The following is an 18788-nucleotide window of genomic DNA, read 5'->3' as shown; positions in this document are numbered from 1 at the left end:
CAGGTGGATGGACCTGCAGCTCGTACTCCCTTGTTGTCTGGTTCTACCTCTGTACCTTCAGCAAATCATTGAATTTCTCAGCTCTCCCCTTCCCGTAAACTGAAGTTAATGGTAGAAATGCCTCTGCTTCACAAGAGTGCTGAGTATGAATTAACACATGCTGAATAACAAGGCAGAAGAGACAATGTTAGGATGAGAGAAAAGTGCTGCGGAGGAAACACATTTTTTAAATTGCTGTGGTCTCAGGAGTGAAATAGCTGGGCATGATGGGTCTAGACTGGGGAACACGAATTAGATGTCAGAGACATGTGGGAGTTCATGTGATCTGGACTGGAATGCCTATAGCTGAAGCAGCAAGAGCATGGGGTTGTCTTCAGGGTACAGGAAAGTGCTCGTTCTTTCACTGTAAATGGAAAGGAGTCCTCAAGTTAATGTCTAGTGATGAGTGGGATTTGTCCTTTCTTTTTGCGTTGGCAAATTTAATATTAAGCCCCATGACTTTAAGGTAAAAAATCATAGCAGACAAGTGTGAGCTCTCGTGCTTTCTGCCCTCCAGCCACAGCGTGGGACTGCTGGTCCAATATTTATTCCATCGTTGGGATACACACAGCACCAGAGTGGGGATGATAAATGAGCAATTCGTACTGTTGGACTGCATTTGGAGTTTGCCAATCATTCCAAAATAGTTCCTGAGTTCGTCTATCGCTAATCACCCACTTTCACCATAATTGGGAGGCCAAGAAGTTCTCGCAGGCAGCGCATGAGACATGGAGGGGAAAATGATTAAAACACAGCCAAAAATACCACCGCATTGGAGTCATGAGTCAGATGCCGACCTTTCACGTAAACGCCGCGGAGAGGCTGAGGTCGGTCGGCACCGCGGGGCTCCCGGTGGGAGGGAGGGGCGGGCGGACATCGAGCTCTGCGAGGAGGGGACGGGGCGGTGACAGCGGCACGGCGGGTCGGAACGAGCTGCTCCCCGCAGGTCCGCGGCTTCGCGCGGTGTCGGCACGCAGCAGCGTTGTGAAAACTTCGAGCTTCCATCGGCCGGGCTGTTACGGCCCCTCTTCGCACGGAACCCGCAGCTCTCTGTGAAAGTGACTGCGAGTGACCGGATTTCGGAGATCTCACGCACTGTGAGACTCCCTGAGAACCTCCGAGCTGGCGCCAGGGCGGCAGAAGTAACAAAACGCTTCTTACGTCCGCTTGGGCTTTTCTCCCAGTTTTGGCTCTGGATGCAAAGCCGGAACAAACTCCACTGGTTCACAGGGAGCGCAGCACGGAGCGCAGCACCGCTCGCTCTGCGGCATGGAGAAAACCCTGAGCAACCCCCCACGGCTCGGCCTGGCCTCTCCTTTGCGCCCCCGTGTTGCACCAGCGACCGCCGCCCGAGCGTGCGGCCGAGCCGTTCCGTGCCGTGCCGGGACTTTGGTCGCGCTGTCCCTGCAGCTCTGCGCGGAGCCCCGCACCGCCGCTACAGAGCGCTGCTCCCGAGGCAGACGGGGGAGGAGATTCCAATCGCGTTAATCAACCGGGTGCCGACCTTACCCCTTGTGCTGTAGGAAAACATTTCCTTTCGCTCCCTTTGAAAGATAACAAACGGTTCTGTCCTTCAGACCCTGCCAGATCCTCCGCAGAGGCAGAGAAGAAAGGCCCCGTCCCACCCGGAGCCGAGCGCCGCGCACGGAGCCGTACCAGAGCCGAGCCGTGCCGGCTGTCCCGGCGCACCGCGGCCCGACGCTGCCATCCACCCCTCGGCCTGCTGATCCCAGGCAGATCGGTGCGCAGAGCCTTCGGAGCCGAGCAGACACAACAGCAGCGTCCCTTTGCAAGGAATGGGCTCTGCCCACGGTCACCGAACCGCCGCAGCACGGAGGGCAGCGGTGCGATTAGGCGGCGATGTGGCACCGGCGGCACTGGGTGCGCTGCTGCCCTGCGGCTGCAGGGATGCTCTGTGCAGCTCAGCGGTCAGCAGCGTCTAACCAAGAGCTGGGAGATAGAAGGGGAAGTTAGAAACGGTCTTGATATTTGGTTTCCAAGTCACCCAGAGTCACCCACTGGGGTCTGCTGATGTTTGGCCATGGATGTTTCACAGGACTACAATTTTCTCCCTCCCAGGCAGAAATTACTCAGCCAGATAAAACAAGCAAAAGATACCGGTTGTGCTGATTCATCAGGAAAAAATTTCCCTTCTATTTTAGCAGCATTCCAGCAGGAAACTGCAGGGCACTTTGCCACGGGCATAGAAAATGGGACAGGTTACATGTTACCCAAGAGTTCCTGGGTACCCATTAAGTCCTTCATGGCCTGAAGTCTGTAAATCTGTCAACAATGCACAACGTGAAGTAAAGAGAATTATCCCATTCTTTAAGGAGCTTCAATAGCAGGAGGAGCTTAAAGAGAGCAGCCTGGGGCTCAGTGGAGTCTGATTTACACCTTTGGAAATAGGTTCTCATTTGTACCATGCAGTGGCTGTTTTTCACAGTGATGCAGCTGAAAGTTCTAGTCCCCACATCTCGAAGTGCTCTGGCGTTTCAGTAGGAGTTAAACCTTCAGTTTGCACCTGAAGGCCTAGTCTGCTCCCCGCCTAAGGATAACAGCTTGTTCTCATCTGCTTTCTGAAACCATGAAGTGGTTTCTCCCTTCTATGAATCTTTCCATGCTGTCTCACCCCTCTGCTGATGATGAGGCTGTGCCACAGTTCTGAATCCTCTGAGCCCCGCAGCTGCACTGTGGGAGTTGTGTGCTGTGGGGCTCTGCTGCAGTGCCCAGAGCTGCCCTTTGTGCCTCTGCTGCCCTCAGCAGCTATTGAGGCTCTGCCTCAAACGGTCTGCACTGCTCTGAAAGAAGGTGCTGTGTGGTGGTGCTTGAAAGCACTGTTTCTGAGCCGATGAGAGTTCAGCCCTTCAGGTGTTACTCTCAGCTGCACTCACAAGGAGAGAGCCCACATTTCCTGGGGCCTTCTGCTGTATCCAAAGCTGTGTGTGGAGATGCTGCTGCCTTGGAACTCCCTGCAGCCTCAGCACTCATCTTTCTGACAATGAGCTGCTCCTTGCATGTGAGGAGGCTGTTCACTTATGATTGCTTTAAATGCAGGCAACGCAGCATATTGGCCTGTCTTTGTTCGCAGCCCCATGTAGCTGTAACAGATTCTTCTGCACCATTTTCTCTTTTGGGATAAACACTAATCCTGAATCAGAGTGGCAGCTTAGGCTGCAAAAATAAACAGAGGACAATAGCCCAGAAGTTTTTCTGTGCTCTCGTTTGAGATCTCCAATGTTGACAAGAGATGACTTTTCCTAACAGGAGGATTTTAGTGTTCAGTTCCTTAGCTCAGTGTAGGTCAGTGCTGGGTGTTCCTCCTCCTCAGCAGCAGCAGTGACCACAGCAACCTGGATGGGCTGTCAGCTTTTCACTTAGATTATACTCTGTTCATTAACACAGCCAAACTGAATAGAATGAGGAAAATTTCTCGCCAGGCCCTGCGTTTGGAATACATTTTCTGTATGAAAAGGAAAGACCTCTTCAGTTTTAATTGTTCATACTCCTAAACTAACAAAGAGAACAAAGTAAGGAGAGGTTCATGGCATTTCTCCTCTGAGGCCATCTATGCACCTGCAGGAAAGATTTGGCTTCTGTGCTTGCCGGGCTAATTGGTGCAAGAGAAAACACAGAACATTAACATGCATTTAAATTCCAGGCTCAGCATAGTCATAAAAAAGAAAATATGCTTGAAAGATGAATCCACCTGATCCCAGGGCCACTTGATATTAAATGCGTCAGATGGGAGAGAGAAAAGCAAAGGGGACTTTATTTGTGTTACGTTTCCTAACAGGTTCAGCTGGGGCAGGGATGAAAACTGGAAGGAGAATGGGTGGGACCTGAGCTCTGGGCTGGACAAGACCTGCATGCTCAGATTAACCCAGGAGGAGCCCTGGGGGGCAGGAGGAGATCCAGACGGTCGGATCCCCTTAACAAAGTTTTCCTGCACAGCTGCAGCTCTGCAGGCTCGGACCAGCAGGGTGCATGCAGGCAGACTTGTGTTCAGGGCTTGTGCTCAGGACTGAATGGGGAATGAGCTCTGAGCCTTCCACCAAGGCAGCAGGGCTCCGTGTGGGTGCAGGAAGAAGTGTGCTGCTCAGTGCTGCTGCGTGGTCTCACAATGGACTCGGGTGTTTCTCACTTATGTTACTGCATTTTCACACACTGTGCACCAAAAAGTAAAATGTGTTCCTGCAGATGAAGAAGTAAATGTATTCGCTGACCTTTTCCATTTCTGTTAGCAGTGAGTTTTCTGTTAAGGAAAAGTGGATTTGGTTTCTTTTTCCGTCCTGTATTCCAACACCTGTTAGGAGGAAGGACTCAATCAGGGCTGTGAAAGGCTTGGAGGCTGCGGGAGCCGCAGCTTTACCACTGCAAAAGAAAACGTCAGAAGCGCCGGGCTCTGCTCCTCCCATCGCCAGGGCTGCGGTGTGCTGCTGTGCCCTCAGCTGCCACGGGCACAAAGGTGCCGGCAGGAGTTGCTGCTCTCATTGCTCTCTGCTGCCTTCATTCTGCATGGAAACCGTGCGGCCAGCTGTCAGGTGGGGACGGAGTGCACAGCTGATGGCAGTCCGTGTGATTGTAACGGATAAAAAGGACAAAAAAATTGCAAAACGCAATTGCAATTGCTCTGTTGTCTTCTTCTTGTTCCTGCCATTGAAGCCATTCTTATGGATCTTATCCCTCCACCCACTGGCTTATGATGTGCATTACTAGAGCAGCAGCACCTCACCAGTAGGGTAAAACTAACCTGTCTCACCACTGCCTAATCCCATAGTATCCTTATCTTTAGCCCAGGTTGGCACAGCTCCACTCAGCTCTATGGAGGGAGGCTCACAGCCGTGGCAGAGAGCTGAGCTCTGAGGGCACGGGGCTGATGGGAGCAGCCTGGTGCAGTTCAGAAGTCATGAATTCAGACCTTGGCTGCCCTGTGTGCACTCGAGCTGGCTTTACACGCATCACATGAGGGAAAGGTGAGCAGCTGCACACACTGAGCTGTGCCTGTGGGTGCCATGCATGGCAGAAGGTATTGCAGGGCATCGGCTTCACCTTCTGTACCTCAAAACATAATGATGGCAATAAATATCAATATCTGAGAGCAAAGGAGCTTTCTTGTGGCTCTGAACTTACAATGCCTCTGGTTTCATGTCTGAGCATCATCTCTGCATTTCTCCAGAGAGCTCCCAACCCTTCAGGAGACAAATTAACCTTCTGGCATTTAGCAGAAAGACACCCAAAGGAAAAATACTGAATGCCTTTAACATCTTCAGCTGCAAAGCCTCCCCAGACATGTGGGCAACTTGCATTTTGCTGAAGGAAATCAACACAGAAAACCCTGAACAATTTTCTTCCACAGCTCAGGCGCTGCTCTCCCAGCACACCTGGACAGGTGAGGGATGGATGTGGGGGAACTGCCATGCAGGCACAGTGGGCAGCACCCAGATCTGCTGCACATCTGCCAGGTGGGAGCCTGGAAGCCACGGCACAGCACTTGTTGTTGATGTGAGTTGTGTTAAAACAGCCTGATTTCAGCTGATTTCAGCACAGTGGGCTGCCCTCCATCTCTGCTCACCTGTCTGCATGCAGGAACTAAACACAGCTGAGGGTCAGTGGGGATTACTGTGAAAGGAAGATAGGATGCAGGGATGGGACTGCACTGAGTTTCATTCTGAATGTTTCAGGAGGTTCTAATGCATACCTGCAAATAAATCCTTTGCATCTGAAGAAAGATAATGTTTCTGAGATCCTGCTGAGGATCTGATTAAGCTCACTGCTCTAATTTCTGAATGTGCTGGCAGTATAAAGCCAACACCACATTGGGCAAGACAGGAAGCACACACAGGCTTATAGACAGAATAAGGCAATGGCTCTTCAGATGCAAGGAATCTCATAGTCCAGATGGAAATGGCTTCAGAGGAAAAAAAAGAAAAAGAGACCTACAAGATCACTTGTGCAGAATGTCCTTACGTGCCTCAGGCAAGAAGGTACAGTAAGTACAAACTTCACTCCTCTCCTGCTGAGAGCAACTGGAGGTTTGTCACAGATTTGGGGTGGGCAGCACTTAGACCCCAGGAAACATCCATCCCAAGGCTGTCTCTTCCCTCCGATGGGGAGGATTCCCATTTCAGAGCAGTGCCTCTGCTATTTATTATTATTTGCAAAGATTTTCACTGGTTTCTCCAAAAGCCTCTGGCAGACGCAGCACCAGCTGCACCAGGTGCCTGAACTGCAGAAGTGTGCAATTGTGAAAAGGTTCATCGCTGTCTGCGTGCTTTGAGAGAGGTTATGTGGCTGTGGCCAACTCCAACCACACGGTAACTCAGGACACCCCACTCTGGGAAGGAGACATGGGCTGGGTTCCCCTGTGCAGAGGGAAAGTGGCTGCAGACAGAGCCACAGCCACAGAGGAGATGGGAGGAGGACAGAATCCAAAACCTTTCTTCTTTTTAATAAGGTGTGAGCTGCACATGGTGGAAATTGAAATGACTACCATCTCCAGTTCAAACACGTATCTTCCAATATCTGTGTCTGAGACCAAAATCACCTTTGTTTCTTGTGAGGCTGTGTCTGCATCTGCCAAGAAGGATTCAGGCCCGGGAAGAGTGCTTATTTAAGAAGAATCCATCAGGGCTGAAATTCCACTAAAAGCCCCACTTCAAGATTTCAAGCTTGGAGATTGTTGTGCTTGCTGTGATTTTTGTTCTCTGTTAATTGCATTACCCATACATGCAGATGCTGTGTGCCCAGGGATGCTGCAGGGCTCCGTGCCCACAGGGCGCCGCAGGGCTCTACGCACCTGGGAGGATCCAGAGCCCCATGAAATGCAGAGATCTCCACTGAGCCTCCAGCCGGCCTTCGCAGCACTGCCCCATCAGAAAGGTGCCATAGGCACTGACTTCCTTCACCTGCTGTTCTGGGAATTAATCTGTGGAGATCAGACTTCCATCCTCTGCATCAGGGTTGTGTGTGTGGGCAGCCCACATGGATGGGTGGCCAACGTGTCCTTCCTGCTCCTGCTGATGACTTTTGAGATCATCCAAATGTCTCAGAACTAGAAGAAAAGAATCCTGTTCTTTTTTTTTCACAAGAACTGGCGAACAGCCCGTATCCAAAGAGATGTGACAATTTCACTGCATGCACTGAGCATCCTGTCTGCTCTATTCCACCCTCTTACAATGAGAGAATGAAGTTTGTGGACCATGAGGGCTGCTACAAAAGAAATGGCTCCTGTGTTATTATGTTGGTCAGAGGTGGACGCTGGTGAGATTTGGCAGCAGAAGCTGAACCTTCCCATCGATATTCCATCACATTTTGTTGCTGTGTGATCCATGGCAGCAGAAAGGTGGTCTGACAAAACGGTGTCTGACATAGAAGTACATACGGAGCAAATGGTCGGCACGGAATTTTTCTATGCAGAAAAGATGGCACCAATTGCCATTCATCTTGCTGAGCATTTACAGAGACCAAACAGTGCATGTGAGCACAGCGAGGAGCGGGTGGTGCATTTCAGCAGGTGACAGCAGCTCACCTCCACTGGTGCAGATATTTATAAGCATGTTATGCAGCTCTTGCTCACTGCTGGTGAAAACACACACTTAACGGTGGTGACTAAGTTGAAAAACAGTATTTTGCAACTGAGAACTTTCTCAAATAGTGTTATTGCACTTTTGTATTCGTTGGAGTTTCCATGGACGTAGGTAGGTGTATGGGAACTGTTGAGTTCGGGTCTGAACCACTGGTGGATCGCCTGGGGGAAGGACCCGGCCAGCCCTGGGAGCGCAGGTGAAGGAGATTCAGCTGTGTGACAGGAAGGGTGGAGCCTGGCTGCACCTCTCACAGACCTCATGGAAGGGGTGACCCCCACCGGGGAAGGATCTCTGGGTGGAGATTCCCTCTTGTAGAGTTTCCTCGTGAGCCGAGATTTTTGGAGACGGGTGAGCGCTTTCCCTTTGTAACACCGTCCCATCCGCGTTAATCCCTTTTGCTGTTTCACTCCTGTATCACCGTTCCACCACGTTAACCTTTCTGACTGTAGCAATAGGAGGCACAACATTCTGAGCGAGCAACGCTCTCCCCTTCTGCGCGGGAGCCGCAGCGGAGCGTTCCCACAGCGCTCCGTGCGGGAAGCTTCACTCTGCCTGACCTGCCCGCGAAGCACGTGCGCACCGACGGCGCGGCGATACATGAGGGCGCTCCCGGAGCCGCGGCGCTGCTTTCTCATGAACCTCACGCACACCTGCGGACGAATCGCGCTCCCCGCCGTGCTCCGACCGCTCCGACAGTCCGGCACGGAGCGCGCCGTCGGGCTCTGCCTCCGAGCGCCGATCTCCGCTAAAGCCAGAGGAGCGCAGCGGGGCGCGGAGCTGCACCCGGGCTGCACGTGTGGGGCGCGGCGGCTCCGCGCTGCGCGGGTCCGGCGGAGCTTCGAGCCCCAAGGGGTCCGAGCCGGAGCTGCCGGCGGCGGCACAGCCGGTAAGGGGCGGGGAGTTTTTCTCCCTCTGTTATTTGGAGTCTGTTGGGAAACCGCGTTTAACTCGCGCTTTGCGCCCTGCGTGCTCTTCCCTAGAGGCTTGCTCGGTTCGGGGGGTGAAGCGTTGCTTTGTGTTTAGAGTTCAGGTCGTACAGACGGTTGTCGCTGAGGTGCCTTTAAATTCTTTGTGATGAAAGGTGAGCGCTTCTGCAACAGAAAGGGCTGAGCTGGAGCCGTGGGTGCTGCGGCCGCCTGCAGGCACCCGCGGCAGAAGGGCGGGGGAAGGCTGAGCTGGGTGGAATTTCCCTCTCTGATCCTTCGGGTTACTTGGAGTTATAAAGCTGAACGCTTGTTGTATTAAACTGTGGTGCAGAGTGCATGCACCTCCTCAGGAGAGCAGGATGCTGTCCCTGCTGCACCTTTGCTCTGCTTGAGGCTGCAGCCAGTGCCGCGCTCCAACAATTGCTTCATGTTTGACTGATACAGAAATTCTTAAGGAGTTCCATGCTGGAAAATCAGGTCACAGCTCCATCATCTCCTTAAGCTCTCCTGTTCCTGAGCCTCTCTTGAGAGAAATAAGCCATGAGGTCGGCCAGGTCAGTAGCTGGGAACACCACTTGTTTGATTTTGGGCTGGCTCAGCTCCTTGGTGTGATAGCACAGGGTCCTCACTGTGGGCCTTTCAGCACCCCGGTGGGCATCCACCCAGGTGGGTGCAGTTCTGGGTGCTCGCATTGCTGGGTGAGCATTGCGGCCTCCTGACATCTTGGTGAGTTTCTGCAGCTCCGAGAATGCTGCTTCTTAATCCTGCCCTCCATACGAGATCACTATTTGTGTACACAGCCATGGGGCACAAAAACAAGGCATCTCCTTGCTGAAATCCTGATGCTTTCCAAACAACTTTCTCCTCCTGTGTGCTGCATAGCTGGATGTAATGGTGTGAGTGCTTCTTAAGTTCCTAACAACAACAGATCAATCTGAAATCACCAGAAATACCTAAAAACGAGAAAAGGAGGTTGAGAGGTGAGAAAGTAGTGATTTTTATGCCTGATGAGTTTTCTGATGCTTTGTGCTGGTTTGTATATGCTCTGAGGGTGTTTTTTGACCTGTGTACCTCTTTACTGCTGAGTGTTGCCTTTGCTGGGCAGATTGCTTTCTCCCTGGAAATGAAACTGAACAGAATTTAGCTATTTTTGTGGTTTTTTTTTTAAGTATGAGATAGACTGAAGTTAACTTCTGATGTGATTTTTCAAGTTCTGAACAACTCCAGGGTACTTGCTGGGGTTAGGTGCATACAACAGCTAGCTGTGATCTCAAAAATGACACCCTAAATGAACTTGTTTAATCTTTCAGCAGAAAAGAAACAACTGTTCTGAAGTATGGGATGAGAGCAGCACCAGAACATCCTTCCCTGAAAGTTGGAGGAAAAGTGCACTCACCTGAGAACGAATAAAAACAACCTGACAAATGCCCATTCCTACACGTGCTCTGTGTAATAATGAGTTAATCTCTCCAGCCCACCTGTGGAGTTATTGCAGCTCCTGGTATGCAGAGGAGTTGGGAGTGCACAGTCCCAAACCAGCCCTGTGCAGAGGCCTCTGCTGTAAGTTCTCCCTGGTGCTGCTCCCTGGGAGCCCATTGCACCTTTGAGGCTGTGCACCTACAGGCATTGCTCGCGGTGCCAGCTGCATCTTCACCAGCTTCCCAGAGAGCTGAGCAGGTGTGGCTGGTGGGCCACTGCTGTGTCGGCAGCCCGGTGATGCCCTGCTGAGCAACGACCTGGGTTCACCCACCATGCCTCACGTGCTGCTTCCATCCCACCAGGCACAGATAGCAGCTTATCTTGAGGAGTTTGACCGTTACTATTCCTTGACCAAACTCATGTCCATCTACCAAGCAACCAACAGGACCGCCTTCAACTGGACAGACAGCTGCATTGTGGAGTGGGAGAAGTTTGCGGAGCTGGCTCGATACGAGCCAGAATCCCAGAAACCAACTGTGAAGGCTCTCCTGATCGTGGTGTACTCAGTGATTATCATCGTGTCTCTCTTTGGGAACGTGCTGGTGTGCCATGTGGTGCTGAAGAACAAGAGGATGCACTCGGCCACCAGCCTGTTCATCGTCAACCTGGCTGTGTCTGACATCATGATCACACTGCTCAACACGCCCTTCACTCTGGTAGGTGGCACGCAGGGCAGTCCTGTTGGCCGGGGGCACTCGCCCCAGAAATATGCAGTCCGGTGGTTGCTGTGCTAGAACTGAGGTGTGAACCCAACGCAGCCAAGCCTAATGGATGGCTCTGCTGCACAGGTAAAGCAACGTCCAGCAAACTGTGGGCTCCCTTGGCTCTGTTGGACTCTGTTTCCTAAAGGACTCTGAAGTCTCTCTAGGTGTGCTGACAAACTGCCGCAGGTCAGGAGAGCTGCTTGGGGATTGCAGAGTGGATGTCTGGGTTTGTCAGAACCGATAACATGCATGCAGCAGGACTGCAAAGTCAAACTTTAAATCCAAGGGTTCAGAGCAATGTGGCTGCTGGTCGTAGCTTGGGGGAAAAACAGCCAAGTCCCTCACAGTGAGCAGCTAGGTAAAGACTTCAGTGAAAGCCCTCCAGATGTGCAGGGAGTGGCAGAGGAGCAGGGCACGGCCACTTTGTCCAAATGTAATTATTGGTATAATAAAGATGTAATTACTGCTGTTTGTAGATGCTATTTATATGGATAAGCTGGGTGGGCTGCAACAGCACCACTCATTTCAACTCAGTATTTTAACTTATAAGCTCTTATGTAAGGGTGCTTCAACATCCCACATTGCTGCTTCGTGGATTTTGTGTGAGCTGCCCAGCAGCCAAAGGGCAGCAGCAAGGTCAGGTGCAGCCCAAGGTGTTCCCTGGGAGTTTGGTTGCTGATGGCTTTTGTTTTCTCCTCAGGTTCGGTTTGTGAACAGCACCTGGATCTTTGGGAAGGCGATGTGCCACGTCAGCCGCTTCGTGCAGTACTGCTCGCTGCACGTCTCCACGCTCACCCTGACAGCCATCGCCCTGGACAGGCACCAGGTGAGGCCCTGCTCTCCCACACCTTCTTGCACAGCTCCTCCCAAGCCCCTTCGATGCCAGCTGAGCTTTATGTTTGTGGTGGTTAAAGCAAGCTGCCATGGCATGGCTGATAGGTGTGCATGGGTTTTGTTTGCAGTGGGGGTCTTGAAAGGCAGCAGAGCCACTGCCAAAAGCAAAGCAGTGGTTCAGCTATGCAGGGGATATTTTCAAGCTTTTCAGCTTTCTAAGTCAAACAGGTAAAACACATCTAACATCCTGACCTTAAATTCTGACCTGATTGCCTGCTTGTTGTGTTCTCAAACAGCACTGGCTGTTTGCTGCACCACTGAGCTGCAGGGTGCTTTGAGGTGGCAGAGGTTCTCAGCTCTCTGCATCAGTAAAAAGCAATCCCAGTTGGTGAAGTGTAACTGCAGGACTGATGCTGGAGCAGCATGAAGGGGAGCAGCAGGGTGAGGGGCTGCTGTGGGAATACTGGGGGGCATGTTGGAGCTGTGAGAAGACATTGCTCATCACTGCCTGCTGCCAGACTGCATTACCTGCCTGCTGCACTGAGCGCTCCATGTATTGCGAGAGCAGGAAGGAGAAGGTAGACCAGGCTGTGCTCTTCTATCAGGCACTTGCTCTTCTTTCCTCTACCAAAACAGAATTTTTCACATGCTGAGCTTCTATAAGCTCCTGAAATCTTTTCATCTAACTCAGGAAGCTTCATGAAGGCTAAGCTAATGTCTCCAGATGGGCAGAGGGCTCAGCTCAAACAAACCACGCTTCATTACATAATTTATACTGAATGGAAGGACGTACCCAGAAGTGAAGAAATTTGCACAGGATTATTTTTTTCCACTTATTTTTACAAAATTTAAAGAAAATGATTCTCCCAGAAAAGAAATAGAGGAAAAAGTTTATCTGAAAGCACTTCTGAGCAGGTTGAGAAATTAACTGTTTCCCATTTTCTAGGTCACTCTGATATGCAGGACTTTCCCCTAATCATGGCTGTTATTTTCTAAATAGCATTAAATCATATATATATACATATGTGTTATATATGTGTGCGTTGGTGGAAGGACTTTGCACAAGAGCCTTGTGCAGTCTGTGTTATAGGTCATTCTGAACCCACTCAAGCAAAGGATGTCTCTGACAAAAGGAGCACTGAGCATCGCTGTGATCTGGCTGCTGGCTGCCTGCTTCTCCCTGCCCCATGCCATCTACCAGAAGCTCTTCCAGTACAACTACAGGTGAGCTTTCTGCTCTTAGTGTGGGGGTGGAGGAGTCCCAGCTGTGGGGAGACATTGCGGCACTCGATGCCATCCGTGGAATTTCTGTGTGTCAATGAAATCTCATTTCCTATGGCAGAGGCTTGCCTGCAGTGAAGAGCCTCTTGGCGCACAGGAGCGTGGAACCTGGCTTTGTTTTCATCTTTTCCCAGGAGGAGGCCAGTCTGAGCCCCTCACCCAGGCATAGGCGCACCGTGGGGCGCTCACTGGTTCTCTGTGCCTGGTGGGTTTGTCTCCCAGAGGCTGGCTTCCCCCAGGGTCCATTTCTCGTCCCTTAGCACACAGTCAGCTCTGTAGTCCCAGAAGGACAGTGTCTGTGTGGCCCCATGCGCAGGCAGGGAGGAAACAGAGAGCAGGTGCTGTGGTTTGGAAGAGAAAGTGAACCGCATGTGTAAACATCTGCAGTACATCTGCACTTGTATAGAGCAGGAAAGGCAGGGAGGGGTAGGAGTGCCTCTGAGTCAGCCAGGCCTGAGCCCCAACTTCATGTGCTGATTCATGCATTGTGGCTCCTCAGTGTTTATCTCTGGATTTGTGCAGCAGGGGAACCTTCCTCAAAGCAGGAGGCTGCTCTGCACGGTGTTACATTAGCTGGAGAAGCAGAAGAGAAACACTACTTCTTTTCTTGCAGTGCAGGGCTGATGAGCAGAGCAGTGCTGCAGCAGGGGTGGCAGGTCTGAGTTGTGCTGCTGCGCTTGCCTGACAGCACGGGGAGCTCCTTGCTGGGCTGAACACAATGAAAACTTATTGAGAGGAGGGGAGGTGGAACTTCAAACCCACCTGAAGTCTTCTGAGGTACTGGAAGAAAGTAAAGAAACAAAAACCAAACTCTTATCTTCCCCTCTGCGTGCTGTCTGCTGAGGGCACTCATGGCTTGGAATGTCTTCCTGCAGCACAGCCATTCCTATCAGCACTGTAGGGGCCCATTCACCTCCTTGCATGGCTTTTTATAGAGGTTGTGGATGGGTTACACAAACGGGAGTGCAGCATGGGCTTCCACAGCTCCTCCTTGCTCGTGCTGTGATTTATGTGCCCAAGAGGTGTCTTGCGGGGGATATGAGATCTTCAGCTCTCAGGCTTTGTAAACAGAGTGCTGGGTTACTCCAGTGCCCGCACTGCTCTGCAGCTGCGCTCAGGCTGTTACCCAACAAATTGCTTATGAATGAACAAATGCCACTATCTCTTTCACTGCACCTGTCAGTGCTCATCCTTCGGTGTGCCTAGAGGAAACCCAGCCTCAGGCTGGCATGGGGCAGTTGGCAATATAAGGACTTCCAGGACACGTTATTTTCATCGCTGTTTTCCATTCAGTAAAAATGCTGGTGGTAATGTCACCAGCAATAGATCCCCTGGCTGGGAGCTGACAGCAGCAGGAGCTGCTTCCCTGGGATGTTAGCCAGGAGCCAGGATGCAGCCGTGCTCAGAGCTGTGCCCAGAGCCACGGTGGGCATGTGGCCTCTCCGTGCTGCCCATGTGTGGCTGCGTGTCCTGCTGAGTGGCCTTGGGTCCTCCATGTCCTCCACGTCCTCATGTTCTCAGTTTGCTGTGCCCTGCCTTGCCCTGCCTTGCACACACCTTCAGTGCTGCCCATTTCCAGTTAACCTTCTATTTGTGGCACAAAAGCCAACTCCGAAAGCTGAGAACATGATATTACAGGTATTAATCAATACTGCAGCAAATAGTGCAGCTTGATGGAGACAAGTGGACAGAGGACAAGGTTTGAAAAGGGCAAAGTGGAACAAGAGGAAAGAGGCAGGGACACAAGGAAAGGAGAAAACATCACCAGGAAATAGATCTGTGAGCGTCCCTTTCTCTTAATGCATTTTTGTTTTCGATGTCTGCAGGAACACTCAGTGTTCCTGTTCTCTGTGGTGTGGAGGTGCAGTGAGAAGTGCCAACAGAGTTGTGCTGAATTGAATGGATGAGTTGTATTTAATTAATCTGTCAGATATGAACATCCTTGTTTTGTCTTATCTAGTCACCAGAAGTTAAAACAGAGTTTAAGTTTAAAAAAAAAAAAAAAAAAAAAAAAAAAGCCCTCAGGAGCAACTTTTTGTCATTCTAAGAGGATGTGAGGGCCTCACTGAATTAAAATCTGCTGCAGCTTCCGAGGGGGAGCTCTGTACTGTCTTTCTCAGGTTCTCTTTTTTTGGGACAGCAGAATAACGTAGGGCAGAAGGCAGCAAAAGCATGCAGAAATGAGCATAAGCCTCAGGGTGATGGGCACAAGGAGAGGGTTTTCAGGGAAACAGCTCTGATCGACCTTTATCAGTTGAGGTGAGCAATATCTGCCCCTTCCCTGTTGGCACCACACAGGCTGTGTCAGTGGGGCTGCAAAAACCTCAGCACGTTTTGCCAAATGAGCGGCGCCCATCCGCACGGCCACGTGCTACACACACACCTCCTTGTTTTCAAGGGAAGCCACCGTGCGGAGTCTGTGCCTCCCGGATTTCCCTGAGCCTGCAGAGCTGGTCTGGAAGTACCTGGACCTGTCCACCTTCCTGCTCCTCTACCTGCTGCCGCTGCTCATCATCACCGCCACCTACACGCGCCTGGCCAAGAAGCTGTGGCTGCGCAATGCCATCGGTGACGTCACCACGCAGCAGCACGTCGCCCACCACAGGAACAAGAAGAAGAGCATCAAGATGCTGGTGCTGGTTGTGGTGGTCTTCGCTGTCTGCTGGTTTCCGCTCAACTGCTACGTGGTGCTCATCTCCAGCCTGGGCATCAAGACCAACAACTCGCTCTACTTTGCCCTGCACTGGTTTGCTATGAGCAGCACCTGCTACAATCCCTTCATTTACTGCTGGCTGAATGAGAGCTTCCGTGCGGAGCTCAGAGCCCTGCTGTGCATGTGCCAGCACACAGCTCAGCCGCGCAGCGCCGTGCAGCTGCCCCTGGCCGCGTCCTGCCGCGAGGCCTGGGGGGAGCGAGCTGGGTGCACGAAGGGGCCCTCATCAAACAGCGTTTGCTCCGCTGTGCTCATCCCGACAGCCAACACTGACCTGTGAGCAAGGGTGGCAATGGACGGAGTTTGGCACGCGTCTGAAAGAAGGACCCTTGTAGCCAGGTGAACCTTATCTGCAGGGATTCCCCCATGTAATTCATACTAAAGCCTCCCAGCTGAGTGCAGGTGTAGCAGAAATGCTAACTCAGGGCTTGAAGAAGTGATGCAGCACCTGCTGGGAAGGCAGGGCCAACCGGGGGAGCTCAAGTCAAACAGTGCCACTGAGTGGTGGAATGGATGGATCCAGGATCCACTCCTGCCCAGACATCATTTAAGGGCTAGCAGTGGAGGTGAGGGTATCTCTCTGGAGATCCCTGTGTACTTGAGGCCTTGTAAAGGTAAACAGCTTTTTTTCTGTAGATTCTGCATCCAGGGCTGCTGCACTTGGGCTTATCCTAGCTTGCTGCAAACAAAGTCTTTGCTACCCTGCTAAGATTGCATTATAGCGTTACAGCAGGGTAAGGGGAAGTCAGCGGTGGGTGTCACACTGAGTCCTACTGCTCCTCTTGCCCTGGTCCCAGCCCAGGCTGTGTGCTGGTGGAGCAGAGCACTGTATTGGGGCTGTAGAGCTCCATCTCTGTCAGACCTCATGTCATTTGGTTCACTGAGAATTTATTTTAATTTCTGTTAAATTACGTTGCAAACAAACCTACAGGCACTGAATTAAAGGCCACAAAATAATTCATCAGGGCTGTAGCATTCACCAACTGGAGAATTAAATAATTCTAGATAATTACTAATTGTTGTGGAAGAGATTCATTGAGGCAACTGAATTGAATCACAGTTAAAGGGGAGGCTTTCTACAGTTTTGAGAAGAATAGCTTGATTTAGCTGTACTTGGGAGGCAAATGGAGAAAAGAAGACAATAAAGGAAAGAGAGGAAAAAAATACAGAGAGACAAAGGATATCAAAGCAGACAGAAACCAGATTTGCTGTGTGACTTTGCTTGCAGTGTGGAACAGAAGCACTGAGAAGCAGTGCTCCTGCCTGGCCATGATGCCCCTTCCCATCGCACTGCTCCTCAGAAGCTGCATGGGAGCTGCAGGAGCCATTTCTGCCTGCACATTTCCAGATTGTGCTTGGGTGAGGGGTTGCTCAGCTGTAGAAGGCTGCTGCTAAGCTTCTCCAGTATGTTCTTACAGGAGCCCTTGAGAAAACAAGGTTTACTCCCTATTTGTCAATAGGTAAGGGGGTTCAGATCAGATGATAAGCAAAAGAAAAGGTACCCAGTGCCTAGTGCTGTAGCAGTGGTGCTAAGTGAACCTTGAGAACAGCCTTCATTGGGTAATGAGCAGGCAAGGGCTCAGTGACCCACAGAGTTGTTTGCTGCTCATGGCTGTTCAGCTGATTCTGATACCCATTGGCATCACCTATGGATTGCAGTTTGGCATTCACCTGGAATTTCAACCTGGAGGAGCACATCTCTTATGGGCTATTTATATTGTCCTGGCCAAAAATACCCACAAAAGCTAATGTTTCCCAAAGAAACAATCAAAAATGGAAAGCTACATCCTGTCCCCAGAAGCATTCTGTAGCAGCACAGGAGCTGGAATGGGAATGGCATACTGGCACTGGCTCATGCATGGCTCCCAATGCAGCCTGCAGCCATCAAGGGCACTGGCAGAGCCAGCTTGGTGCTGGGTCCCACCTGGAGATGGTGCTGGGCCAGCGTGCAGCAAAACAAGCTGCCTTTTGTTCTGGTCACAGAGAGCTTAAAAAGCATGGCTATATGGCGGGGGGACCCAGACACCTGCAGAGCACTGTGAGAGCATAAGGCTGCTCCAACCCTGTGCTCCTCAAGGCAGGAATTTCAGACATACACCCACAGGCTGCTGCTGCTGATGGGCTGATGTTTGTTACGTGCTGCTTCACGTAGTCTGAAGGGTCAAAGAAATCCCACAGAAATGTGCTGCCCCAAGGCAGAGGTCCCTTAAACCAAATCTAAATGTCCAACTTGATCCCAGTGTGCATAAAGCACTGTGTGCACAGTGAGAAGATGAGCTCTGTCTTTTTCTTTCAACGTTGTTCTAGCTCAGGCTTCGATGAAATAACCATGGCAACAGTAGGAACTCTGATCATTTCATGAGAAATATTAAGCTATGGCTCTCGCTGTAATTCTGAAATGAAAGCTGCTGTGCTGCAGACTAATTCTGGAGTATGAGCTGACCCTGGGACTGGATACCACCCCGAGGCTGTTTTGCAGGGTGGATGGGCAGAGGATTTCAGTATTGGACATTCAGCACTGAGACTGCAGTCCCTCGGACAGAGCCCCCTCAGAGCCCCGCCTGGTGCTGGCACTGCTGTCAGCCATGCAGGCATCAGAAGTCTCTTAGAAAGATCTGAAGCTGAGACCATCTGTGAGATTTATTAGTGTTCTTTTTTGTCTTTCCTTTCTTTAAATGGCTTTGTGATCTTTCTCTGGAGGAATTGAAGATCTCGGTCCAAGCAGCAGGTCTCAGCTCATGCCTTGGTCTCCTGCCAGTCCCCTGCCACGCACATGGCTGTCTCTTGCTGTGAGGAGTAACTGAGCCTTTTTCCCTAGATCTGTAAATTGTAACGCGTCTGTATTGCTGAGCATTTCTCCCCTAAATGGGCACAATGTAGGAGCTGACTGTACTGCAGCTCTGTAAGGACTTTGCTATCTGGGCTGGTGACTATCACTGCCTGATTGAAATTCAGAGCCTTGCAGCCCGTTGCCCAGAGGCCCTGTATCACCTGAGGATGCCCCAGCATGACAAAGGGCATGAAGAAGAGGAGGGGATGCATGGCAGCTTGGTCTGGTCAGCTTGCACGTGGCAGGGGGGACTGAAACTAGATGATCACTGTGGACCTTTTCAACCCATGCCATTCTATGACTCTATTATATGAAGGAAGCTGAGCAGAGTTATTTGGCTGAAGGTCACATCTGCTGTGCTGCAGGCACAGGGCTTGTGGCAACAATTGGAGG

General features: G+C 51.2%; 1 protein-coding gene across 5 annotated transcripts; it reads left to right on the top strand.

The window, feature by feature from the left end:
- The first annotated feature begins 3118 nt into the window (after positions 1-3118).
- LOC128076157 (G-protein coupled receptor 83-like) lies at positions 3119-18572 on the top strand. 5 transcript variants are annotated; one of them, XR_008204269.1, is made up of 7 exons: positions 3119-7976; positions 8078-8514; positions 9865-10689; positions 11438-11563; positions 12662-12795; positions 15251-15933; positions 18266-18572. XR_008204269.1 is itself a non-coding variant. In XM_052673533.1 (6 exons), the coding sequence occupies exons 3-6, from the start codon at positions 10306-10308 to the stop codon at positions 15843-15845; spliced, it is 1239 nt and encodes a 412-aa protein (XP_052529493.1). In that variant the 5' UTR covers positions 3119-7976; positions 8078-8514; positions 9868-10305; the 3' UTR covers positions 15846-16662. The 5 variants fall into 5 exon arrangements, 4 of the variants coding, with proteins under 4 accessions (XP_052529493.1, XP_052529492.1, XP_052529495.1 ...); XM_052673533.1 differs by lacking the exon at positions 18266-18572 and having other exon boundaries at positions 9868-10689; positions 15251-16662; XM_052673532.1 differs by lacking the exon at positions 18266-18572 and having other exon boundaries at positions 15251-16662.
- Positions 18573-18788: the final 216 nt, after the last annotated feature.

This window comes from Tympanuchus pallidicinctus, unplaced genomic scaffold, assembly GCF_026119805.1.
Source record: "Tympanuchus pallidicinctus isolate F22 unplaced genomic scaffold, pur_lepc_1.0 scaffold13, whole genome shotgun sequence".
Lineage (NCBI taxonomy): Eukaryota > Metazoa > Chordata > Aves > Galliformes > Phasianidae > Tympanuchus > Tympanuchus pallidicinctus.
Note: the sequence above shows the minus strand (reverse complement) of the source record. Positions and strands in the feature narration are given on the sequence as shown.